The sequence below is a fragment of the Bos mutus genome, chromosome 5 (assembly GCF_027580195.1).
Source record: "Bos mutus isolate GX-2022 chromosome 5, NWIPB_WYAK_1.1, whole genome shotgun sequence".
NCBI lineage: Eukaryota > Metazoa > Chordata > Mammalia > Artiodactyla > Bovidae > Bos > Bos mutus.
Window position 1 is genome coordinate 61,463,424 of NC_091621.1, and position 12,570 is coordinate 61,475,993.

Consider the following 12,570-nt stretch of genomic DNA (forward strand, 5'->3'; position numbering starts at 1 on the left):
TGGGCCAAGAAGATCCCCTGGAGTAGGAAATGACATCCGTGTCTAGTGTTCTTGCCTGGAAAAAAATTTCATGGGCAGAGGAGCCTGGCGGGCTACAGTCCATAGTATCGCAAACAGAGTTGGACACAACTGAATGACTGAGCACAAACACAATACTGGTCTGTGTTGTATGTGGTACTGCATACCCCAGGAAGGACTTTTAACTCTGGAAAGGCAGTTCCCTTCCACCAACAGCAATTCCTGGGCATGTTCTCAGCTCTGATCCCTCAGTGAGCATCAGTCCCAGCAGCTAAGGGAATCAAAACTGAAGGAGCATCTGGTCGACTGATCTGTGGTTCCTCTTCAAAATCCCTACCTAATTGTAACACCTCTTACCCATTTTACTAAGTAATTAGAAGTTTGGCACCTGCATTACAGACATTCAGTAATATTTTTGAAGTACTAACTGCAGATCCAGCTGGTATCTTAAGATGCTGTCTAAGACTGTCTTTCTCTGGCCTTTTAATTTTGATGTGTCCAGCTGTTTCTCCACATGTTAGGTAACTGGACTTATCAACATGCCTTGCCATTTGTTTGCTTTCCCATTCTCTCTGTTTTATCTTTCTCACTTATCTTCTGTGATGCAGTTGATAGCCCTCCTTTTCTCCTATGGGCACATGTGCTAAATCATTTCAGTTGTGTCTGACTCTTTGCCACCCTTTGGACTGTAGCCCACCAGGCTCCTCTGTCATGGGATTCTCCAGGCAAGAATACTGGAGTGGATTGCCATGCCTTCATGCAGGGAATCTTCTCAACCCAGGGACTGAAGCTGAGTCCCTTTTGTCTCCTGCATTGCAGGCAGGTTCTTTACCACTAGTACCACCTTTTGTCTAATGTGACATTTGCATTCCCAAGTGTCATGAGTTATGCAAAATCACAAAATAAAAAACACAGAGCTCATGGGGGAAAGGGGTTTGCAGCACAGCTTAGTGACTTCGAAAAGAAATAGAATACTAGTAAAACTGGTAGCACAGTTTTACCCATGTTAAATGGTTAAGAATTGCATAGCTATGATAAATTTAACTCTTTACCTTGAAAAAGAGGTGAAGTTTGCTTATTAAAGTGGGTGTCGGAAGGGGTATAACTGTGAGCTGTTGTGAAGTGGTGGAAGGAGCGGGTAAGTAAAATCGGACAGGCGTACAGATATGGATGGTTTAACCCGAACTGCTCCCTGAAGTGTGAGTTCGGTGTTTGATGCTTGAGAAATGAGCATGTGTGGCATTTTGATTAATATATTCCTACACTGATTGATTCAGCAAGGTCTGTTTTTCTGCGTTCGGCCAGTGATTCTCAAGAATGAGATTGCACGTGAGAAAACACAAATTACATTATGTTCAATTTGTTCCTTAATGTATTTATCATGCTAGAACAAATTCACGTTTCTCAAACAGGCATTCTAGCAGAATTGATAATACTTTCTTTGCTCTCTCTCCATTCTTTCCTATTTCTGCTTGATTGTAATCCTTTTGTTTTAGAACTTATTTCTCCCCAGTTCCTGCACTGTCTTCACCACAAAACTCCAGTGCAGCTTGGCTGTAGGGCATCAGTCTGAAGACATGGATCACCCTGGTTTCCAGGCAGCCCCTTCAAAAAGAGGACAAATCAGTCTCAAATTATTTAAACTCTTTCAGCCTCTTTCCTGTGGATTGTGCACACTCATAACTTTTATGTTGATACCAATATAGAAAGCAAGACTTTTCTATGCCATACCTTTGTTCCAACAAGGTCAGATTCACAATAGGAATAATCTTATTTAAAAGAAAAATGTTGTGTAAGCTCATTTACTGAGTGTCATTGAAAATTAATTGCAAATTCATAAAGGATCTTGAATAAAAGTAGAAAATATTACATAGTTTCTTACTAATGATAGGCTGTATTACATAAATATAATATTATTTTATAATAAATTTCATATGTAATTGATTAAAAATAGCTGCCACTTACTGAATGCTTAGGGTTTACCTGTGTTTTGTGCTAAACTGTGTATAATGTGTATATAGTAGCTTCCAGTTCAAATGCGCCTTTTAACCTACTTGAAAATTACTGGTCTACTTTTATATTTTAATGTCAATTAAGAGTTTTCTCAGAAGCTTAGTTTTCCTCCAAAGTTAGTTCTATTAGAGTTCTTACTGTTCAGTACGAAATGTTTATCAGTCTTAGATCTTTAAGGTCATGGATTTCAAATTAAAGAGGTAGATAATTCTCAGTGTCATTTCTTTCTTTTTTCCCACAGCGATTGTCCAATGGTTCTATAGACTCAACTGATGAAACAAGTCAAATAGTGGAACTACAAGAATTGCTTGAAAAACAAAACTATGAAATGGCCCAAATGAAAGAACGTTTAGCAGCCCTTTCTTCCCGAGTGGGAGAGGTGGAACAGGAAGCTGAGACAGCAAGAAAGGATCTCATTAAAACAGAAGAAATGAACACTAAGTATCAGAGGGACATTAGGGAGGTAAGTGATTCATAACACTTTCAGTCTCTGCTTCCTAAATGCTGCCTCTGAGATATTTTTCCATAATTTCCACTGATGGCATGTGCTCATATATTTTCCCAAAAGATCATAAATTGGAATACATTATGTTAGTTATGAAACTTATTCACTAAGGCAAAAATAGTTTATTTCATCACTTCTCTAAATATGTACAGAAAGAAAATGTTGGTAGCAAGTCTCAGAATTAATGAAAACTATAGTTTTTTAATGAATTTTTAAAAGTTTAAGCTGTTAATTTTAAATAACCCTAGATTTGGGTATGAATAATGAATTGCTATACTCTTAGCAGATGGGAATACCCACAGACATTACTTTAAAAATGTCTCTCTTATTTTGGTTTTGTATCTATGAATGTGAATGTACATGTGTGACAGTGGGAACCTTTCTTTTTCTATATATTCAGTTCTTCCTAAATGTAACATCACTTCATCTATTTGAAAAAGAGTACTTTATGACAAAAGTTACAAGGAGATGTCTTATTTGTGACATTGCGGGATCATCTTACCAACTACAGTGCAAAGTTTAGAATCTTCATTTTATCACTCCATTTAATTAAAAAGAAAAATTATCTACATTCATGAACTTTTTATGATTTTCACATTTTCCATTTTACATGTTCTTCTAAATCACATTTTTAATTTTTTTATCTTTTGTGTTTCATTAATTAGCTATTATTGGAGTTGATTCTGTGTATCCAATTCTTTTCTTCCCATTCTCCTTTGAGCCCCTTTTATCTGTCATACTTTTGCTTCCACAGTCCCGTCAAAACAGTTCTTATTTAGTTTAACTTCCATGTTGCTAAATCCAGGAGCCACTTCTCAGTCCTTTGAAGCACTTGATCTGATTCCTGATGTACTTTTTCATCCTGCTACTAGCTCACTACACTCTTCCTGATTTTCCTGCATTTTTGCTTGCTACCCCATCTCAGGCTGCTTTACGTTCTCTGCTTCTCATCCCTAACTGTGGAAAGCCTTCCCTCTTCAGTCAGCCTTAACGCCCCTGGTAAACCCATGCTGTTTCATAGCTCCAAAGACTACCCATGGCCTTATGATTCCCAATTTATATCTGCAGCTTATCTGTCTCTCCTGATTTCCAGATGCCTGAATCTAGATCTCTAATGGGGGTCTCAAAATTAACATCCTCAAGACTGGTTTATTGCTATTCCCCCTAAGAAGTCAGATTTATTTGCAGCCTTACTTATCGCAGCTGATGGCAATACTACTTATTGGTGTTCAGACCAAAAACCTTGGAACTGTCCTTGGTACCTCTCTTTCACTCACACTGTATTTGATACATCCACAAAGCGTATTACTTCCAACTTCAAAATGAGTTTGTCACATGACCTCTTGCCACAGTCTTCGTGGCTCTTGCTTACTCCACACAGCAATCTTCTGCCATTAGAGCATCATGATAGTGTATACTCAGCACTGCAGCCTGAGTAACCTGTTACCGTGTAAGTCAGCTCAAGTCACTTTCTCCTTGAAGCTCTTCAATGACTACCTATTCTACTTATAGTAAAAGCAAGGTCCTTGCGGGGGTCTACAATCATACTATCTCACTGCCACCCTCTGACCTCTTGGAACTCTACTCTTTCCCTTTAATCCATTCAATTCAATTACTGTGGCCTCTTAAACAAGCCAGATCTATTCTGTTGCATTTTCTTTTCCTTCTGCTTTTTACTCAAATGTCTTCTCATGGAGCGTTCTCTAAACCTAGTGTTTATAAATATACACTCTCCTTCTTTCATTTCTTAAAAATCTCACAGAATTGCTGCCATCTGACAGCAGCATATACTTTACTGATTTACTTGTTTGTCATATGCCTCCCTCTCCAGTGTACATAAATATTCATAAGAGCTGGGATTTTGTGTTTTGCCTAGTTTTGTTCATTGCTCTATTTTAATCACATATACAACTATTGAGTATATAATAGGCACTCAAAAGCTCTTTGTTGAAAGAATGGATATTTATGAGTGTTTGGTGTAAACATCGAAAGGCATGGATGAAACCAGGATATGTCTGCAAACAATGCCTACTATCTCAGAGTAAGATAGATGATCCATGAAGTGAGAGACCAATCTGCCACTGCTTAGATAATGCTCTCTATGCCTTTATATTGGAGAAGGAAATGGCAACCCACTCCAGTGTTCTTGCCTGGAGAATCCCATGGACAGAGGAGCCTGGCAGGCTATGGTCCATGGGGTCACATACAGTAAGACATGACTGAAGCAACTTAGCATGAATGCCCGCCTTTGTATGAATTAACAGTTCACAAATGCATCTCTCATCTTCACTCCTTCCAGCACTCAAACTCAGATAATTTATAAAGTAGGTGAAGTGTAACCTCTCTTCTGTATTACTGTTATGAAATGCTACAATTTTTGAGCAGTAAACCACCAGGGCCATTCTTGAACTTTTAATCATTTTCTACTTCTTCATCTCTTAGTCTCACAGAATTAGCAGTGTTTTGTTTTATTTTGTTTTCACTTAACACTCACCTGTTCTATTTACACTTGTTTAATCCAGTGTCAACTTAGACAGCATATTAAAAGGCAGAGACATTACTTTGTCAACAGAGGTCTGTCTAGTCAAGGCTATGGTTTTTCCAGTAGTCATGCATGGATGTGAGAGCTGGGCTATAAAGAAAGCTGAGTGCTGAAGAATTGATGCTTTTGAACTGCAGTGTTGGAGAAGACCCTTGAGAGTCCCTTGGACTGCAAGGAGATCTAACCAGTCCATCCTAAAGGAAATCAGTCCTGAGTGTTCATTGGAAGGAATGGTGTTGAAGCAGAAACTCCAATGCCTTGGCCACCTGATGCGAAGAGCTGATTTATTTGAAAAGACCCTGATCCTGGGAAAGATTGAAGGCAGGAGGAGAAGGGGACGACAGAGGATGAGATGGTTGGATGGCATCACTGACTCAATGGACATGAGTTTGGGTGAACTACGGGAGTTGGTGATGGACAGGGAGGCCTGGCGTGCTGCAGTCAAGAGTCAGACACAACTGAGCGACTGAACTGAACTGAATCCAGTGTCACTCGCAGATAGAGCCCAGTATCCCCAGCTACCCGTTTCTTATGATCTATGTAAAAATAAAACTTTGATTCTAAATAGTTTGGATGTAGGTGACAAAAAGTTGAGTCAGATTTAAAATATCAGTCACATATTTGATGCCGGATATTTTTGTTCAAATTAGGAATTCCTTTCAATAGCTAAGGTGTGTTCTGCTTTCAGAAGGAATTCTTTTAAAATAGAACTATTCTTATCAGCTCATAATTTCTATGTAGTTATAATATAGAAAGGTTTCATGAGAAAGGAATATTTCTCATCACTCACATTTGAGGGAGAGTGGTGCAAACACAAATGCTTCCGGAGCTCAGGCAAACAATATAACTGTGTAAAGAGGAGATGCATACAGTAGGAAGTGATAGGGTTAATGAGATCTGGACGAGGAACCTATATTCTGCCTGTCTTTTGGATGCGTCGTGTGTGTGTGTGTGTGTGTGTATTAAGGACACTGTGAAGGCCAAATAAATTATGTCCCATAACATCCAGGTCACAGGCCCTGGGGCTCTGGTTTGCTGCTAGAAATCACTTGAGAAGCGACCTTGGAATCGATTCCAGATGGATTATGTTTAATTTCTTTCATTTCTCCTGTCCTATAGGGGAGCTACTTCTAATTGTGCCATTTTTCTCAGGTTATGGAAATAACTTGTCCAAGGCCTACCCACTGTTCTCCCAACACACCACTTCCCCACTTCCCAGCACCATGAAGGACGGAAGACTATTCCATCTTCAGAATCCGTGCTTCTTCCTTTAGGGGTAGCTTCGAAATCAGCAAGATGCAATCATTTATTCAGAGATAGCAGCCATCAAAAAGAATGCAGCTCACTATAACTACTTCCTATATTATCAAGCCTTTTACCTTTTATACAAGCAAGAAAATATGAAAATCATGTACTTTCAAAAGGTATCATATAAACATTAAAAATTTCAGACTTTGCTTAGTATCCTTGTCTACTAACTTGCAAGCTACAAAGACTACTAGCTTGCAAGATTTCTAAGTAGCAAACAAAATAAGGTGATCCTCCTTGCTATCTCTATAATGCTGCCAGCACAGTATCATTTATATATGATATACGCAATAAATATTTGTCTAATTAAGAAAAAAAATAGAGAATAGGAAAAATTGACCATAAAATTAAAAACTTCGATGCAGTTGCTGTGCATATGCATAGTCGAATATATCTGAAACAAATTGTGTGCTTATCTTTCATTAATGGTTTCCGACTATATTTTAGCAAATATTCTTTGTCAAGAAATAAATCTATTCAAAATTAATTTTTAAGTTTCATCTTAAGTGCTCCTTAAATTGACTGTAGCCTGTTAGAGTAGGGCCTTGGTTGAAGCTTTGCACAGGACTCACACTAGAAAATATAGTCAGTCTCATGACAGAGACTGAATTACCTCTCCACTCTTTAAAAAAGGCTACTAGTTAGTAGTAATGAGTAATAGTAATACCTCCTTAAACATATTGCTAAGTAAAGAGTTAAAATTTTCTGTGAAGTATTTCAGTTATATTTTATTTTGTGAATAAAAACAGCTCATCACTCTAACTTCTTAAGAGCTCTTTGAATGTTCCCTAAGTGATTGTATGAATGACTACATATAATTTAATCTTTTCTGTTATCTGAAACATGGAGTTATATTTTTTCACTTTAGTAACTCTAAGTTATTATAGAATTACATTTATTTGTTATAATAAAATATAGTCTATAACCTTCAAGTCAAGAGAAAATTAATTATGCAGTTTTCTCCCTTTTTTAGGCTGAAGTTTTTAGGAACTAGGAAAAACTTTCTTGCTTAGAATTTCTTAGTAATACACAAGGAAAAGATATTTCTCCAACTTGTAAATTCAAAATTTATTTTTGGCAACACAGCCTGTAGTTATAAATTGAATCTCCTATATGAATCATTGAAATAAAAGTGAAATACTGAAGTCCCATCCAATGACTCTTACACATAACATATGTCATAGTCAGATTAGCTATTAATAATTGTAGGCATAATAGTAATAAAAATAATACATAAATAATAACAAAAAGCTATTATTTATTGAGTGGGTATGGTACATGATAATAAAAAAGAAGCTAGCATTTACTGAGTGTGTATTATATACAGGACATCATGCAAAGCACTTACAATATTATATCACGACAGTGTTACGTAGTAGGTATTAATATCCCAACCAAAGTCCAAATTTTAAGAAAAAGAAGATGACACATAGAAAAATTAAGCAATGTGTACCTAAAGCAGAGCTAATAAGTATCAAAAACTAGGATTAAAAGCAAGTATATGCTACTTCATAGTCACATTCTGAAGAAGCACATGTATGCATTTAACTGAATTTTGCAAGACATTTATATATGTAAACTAGGTTTAGAATTTTTTCTTGGGCTACAAAATTGACATAATATTCCCAGAGTTCTGAATGAAAACAAAATTAACACTACGATATATAACAATATGATTAATAATTGTAGGCACTCTGAAGGAATACTCTGAAAACCCTACCATCGTTGGACTAAAAAATATAGAAAATAGAGTAAGTCTAAATTTTAAGGAAAAGTTTTTTAAATTGTAGCTTCTGTTTGGATGGCTATGATCTAGGGAAGTGTATATACTGTTGAAAAAAATAATTTGGATAATTTTTGACAAATTGATGGATTAATTTTCACACTTTTGAACATTAGTATAAACATAAATAACCAAGGAGGTGTTAAGCTGGTCTTGAAGTTCAGTAGGATTAAGGTAGTCAAAGAAGGCAACAAAGCCTAATTTCAATCCTTTTAGCCATTACTTTCGGTATTTCTCTCTTATTTAAACTTAACCTAGATGTCTAAGAAAATTATCAGCTGTGGTTTTAAAGACTGAAATGCTCTGAGACTTTCTGAGCCAAAAAATGTTACCTTTATATTAATTGTTGTTTGACAAGTCGTAAAGTCTTAAAGCCTTCTGTGAGAGGTATTTAAAGTACTTTGAGACCTGGTTCATGGCCTTCACAGGCTGCATTTAAAAAAGAAGTATTACTAGTAGTAGTAGTAGCAATGAAAGAAAGGAGATCTAACAGAAACCTTTAAGTGCCTTTTGATTTGAAAACAAAAGAAAAAATCATTTTGCCATATTCTACAGGAAGGAAGACATGCTGTTGCGCTTCTGCTTTGGATATGGTTGTGATCGCTTACCTTTCGTTCCTTCCTTCTGGGTGTGGACATTCCCTAGGAGTGAAGTTGGGGTCTGAGATTCTATTGCAGCTTTATAGCTTCTACAGGCAGACAAGTTTTCAGAGGAGTGCCGTTGTCCTCTAGAACTGCTTCTATGCTATGCTAAGTCACTTCAGTCGTGTCCGACTCTGTGAGACCCCACAGACGGCAGCCCATCAGGCTCCACCATCCCTGGGATACTCCAGGCAAGAACACTGGAGTGGGTTGCCATTTCCTTCTCCAATGCATGAAAGTGAAAAGTGAAAGGGAAGTCGCTCAGTCGTGTCCAACTCTTAGCGACCCCATGGACTGCAGCCCAACAGGCTCCTCTGTCCATGGGATTCTCCAGGCAAGAGTACTGGAGTGGGGTGCCATTGCCTTCTCCAGAACTGCTTCTAGTCTTATATAACTGCCTGCGTTAAGTGATATTTATTGAAGACAGTACTAAAGAGCTATATTTTATATTTGAGGCATGTAATTTCTAAACTAGAGTGGGTGAAAATCCTATTAATTTAAAACAGGTATAGAAAACAGTTTTGATATGATCATAAAACCAGTTCTTACAATTTAAAAGTTCTTTACTTTAAAAAGAACCAACTTTCTGAAAGGAAACTTTCACTGAAGTCTTTTTTTTCAATGAGCTTAAAAAGCCCTATGTCAGTTGTAACTTCCTTTATACCAGTTTAGTGTGATAAAGTGTAATTTTCCAATATGAGATGCTGGCTTAAATAAATTTGACTTTGGATATGAAGGGTATTTTTAACATAAGTAGTTTTAGCAAACAATTGTATTGCTTTTTGATAAGCTTAAAAATTATTTGGACTAGTGGGTGATAGGGTTGAGGATTTTGCTATTACTAAAAGAATTCCCAAAAGAACAGACATTTTATTGAAAATGAAATTAAAAAACATGTTTTTATGTATCATGAAAGCATGCTTGTAAAAGAAGCGCCATATAAATGAATTTATTTCTCTAAAAATATGTCTGTTACTTAGAAATAGCAACTGATGTTGAAGTATTATTCACATGGTTACATTTGTGTTAATTTGTTTAAAAAAAAATGCCAACAGTTTGGCATATGTTTTTTGTGAGGTCTAGAAGAGTTGTATACTTTAACAATAAAATAATTCCTTTCAACAACTTTAATTATAAAACTAACACTGTTAGTTAATAAAATAAAACCTTTCTGTGTATAAATTGATATGATTTAAGAAATGTGTATGAGCTTCCCTCATAGCTCAGTTGGTAAAGAATCCGCCTGCAATGCAAGAGACCCCGGTTTGATTCCTGGGTTGGGAAGATCCGCTGGAGAAGAGATAGAGTACCCACTCCAGTAATCTTGGGCTTCCCTTGTGGCTCAGCTGGTAAAGAATCCACCTGCAATGCAGAAGACCTGGGTTTGAACCCTGAGTTGGGAAGATCCCTGGGGAAGGGAAAGGCTATCCATTCCAGTATACTGCTCTGGAGAATTCCATGAACTCTGTAGTTCATGGGGTCACAGAGAGTCGGCACGACTGACCAACTTTCACTTTGACTATGTCTTGCTATCATATGAGGATTTTTTTTTAATTTAATTTTATTTTTAAACTTTACATAATTGTATTAGTTTTGCCAAATATCAAAATGAATCTGCCACAGGTATACATGTGTTCCCCATCCTGAACCCTCCTCCCTCCTCCCTCCCCATACCATCCCTCTAGGTCGTCCCAGTGCACTAGCCCCAAGCATCCAGTATCGTGCATCGAACCTGGACTGGCATCTCGTTTCATACATGATATTTTACATGTTTCAATGCCATTCTCCCAAATCTTCCCACCCTCTCCCTCAATCAAAAAATGGGCCAAAGAACTAAATAGACATTTCTCCAAAGAAGACATACAGATGGCTAACAAACACATGAAAAGATGCTCAACATCACTCATTATCAGAGAAATGCAAATCAAAACCACTATGAGGTACCATTTCACACCAGTCAGAATGGCTGCGATCCAAAAGTCTACAAATAATAAATGCTGGAGAGGGTGTGGAGAAAAGGGAACCCTCTTACACTGTTGGTGGGAATGCAAACTAGTACAGCCACTATGGAGAACAGTGTGGAGATTCCTTAAAAAACTGGAAATAGAACTGCCTTACGATCCAGCAATCCCACTGCTGGGCATACACACTGAGGAAACCAGAAGGGAAAGAGACACGTGTACCCCAATGTTCATCGCAGCACTGTTTATAATAGCCAGGACACGGAAGCAACCTAGATGTCCATCAGCAGATGAATGGATAAGCAAGCTGTGGTACATATACACAATGGAGTATTACTCAGCCATTAAAAAGAATACATTTGAATCAGTTCTAATGAGGTGGATGAAACTGGAGCCTATTATACAGAGTGAAGTAAGCCAGAAAGAAAAGCACCAATACAGTATACTAATGCATATATATGGAATTTAGAAAGATGATAACAATAACCCTGTGTACGAGACAGCAAAAGAGACACTGATGTATAGAACAGTCTCATATGCAGATTTTATCTGTTTTGTTCCTTTCACTTCCTTTCTCTTCCATCCAGCCTTCCACTATACTCATCTCAAAATTACATTCAGTGTTGTTATTGTGTGAATGTGTGTGTGTGTGCTCAGTCATGTCTGACTCTTTATTATGTTCATCATTATTATGACTATATAAACAGTTTCCACAAATGATCCAAGGAGTGGTTTTTAATAATATTTTCTTTTGAACAGCTTTCTGTTTCTCTAGGATTTTATTAATTACCTGATAAATTAATTTGCTTACTTAATTTTAAAGCTATGGTGAATCTTCCCATCCTCTCCAACAGTTCGGTTTCATAGTTTCAATTCAGTTATGGACAGTGGTAAAGCAAATGATTTATCTTTTTTATTTTTATTTTCTTTGAATCATCTCTTTTTCCTCTGCCCTCCACCTTTAATGTATACCAAAACTTTTATAAGCCTGTTTCATTCTTTCAGCTATTGTTTTGAGATTTACCTCTACTATCAGCTTGAAAATTCAGGAGAAAAAAGTGATCAAGATCTCTACAGTAGAAAAAGCATAAAGCCAGAATACATATAATGAGTAAACTTTGAGGAAGGCACAACAGCTGTTCTAAAGTGAAAGGTAGAAGTTAAGGATGTGTGGATGTGGTTAAATTTCCAGATGCTGGTGAGGGAAGTTCAGGATGCTAAAAGGCTGTCCATTTAAGGGCTTCTATTTCTCTTGGAAAATAGGAATAGAATTTATCTCTTCTGTGGTGTGGCAGGATTGATTCTGCCTGTAGGAGAGTAAAAGAGACTGGTTAGGAACAAGTGATTAAAGAGACCTTGATAGTAATATATGGAAGCTACCGCCATCTCCTCAGTTTTAGGCTTTTTATACAAAAATGGAGAAGGAAATGGCAACCCACTCCAGCTTTCTTGCCTAGAGAATTCCATGGACAGAGGAGCCTGACAGGCTACAGTCCATAGGGTCGCAAGGGTCAGACACAACTTAGAGGCTAAACCACCAACATGTAAAAGCGTTTTCCGAATTATCAGAAAACCACACCAAGCCCAAGGTGTTCACTTCTGGAGCCGATTTTCCCCAATAGCTCAAAGAAGTAGGTTATCTGCCTATTAATAAATTCTCATCTAGGCTCTTTGGAAGATAAAATTATGTCCGTGTTATCTGTGAATTATATGGTTTAAAAGTATTGCTTAATGTAATATTTAATATTATATTTATAATATAATATTTAGAATTATTGCTCCTTTTGCACCAATAGTTG

At 37.0% G+C, this 12,570-nt stretch overlaps 1 protein-coding gene across 7 annotated transcripts in view; it reads left to right on the top strand.

The window, feature by feature from the left end:
- Nucleotides 1–12,570, top strand: part of PPFIA2 (PTPRF interacting protein alpha 2) — a 503,973-nt gene that overhangs the window by 373,406 nt on the left and 117,997 nt on the right. For all 7 annotated transcript variants that reach the window (XM_070370959.1, XM_070370962.1, XM_070370958.1 and 4 more), the window contains one exon: nucleotides 2,273–2,494. In XM_070370959.1, the coding sequence (XP_070227060.1) occupies nucleotides 2,273–2,494 (222 nt within the window). The remainder of the gene's footprint in view (nucleotides 1–2,272; nucleotides 2,495–12,570) is intronic.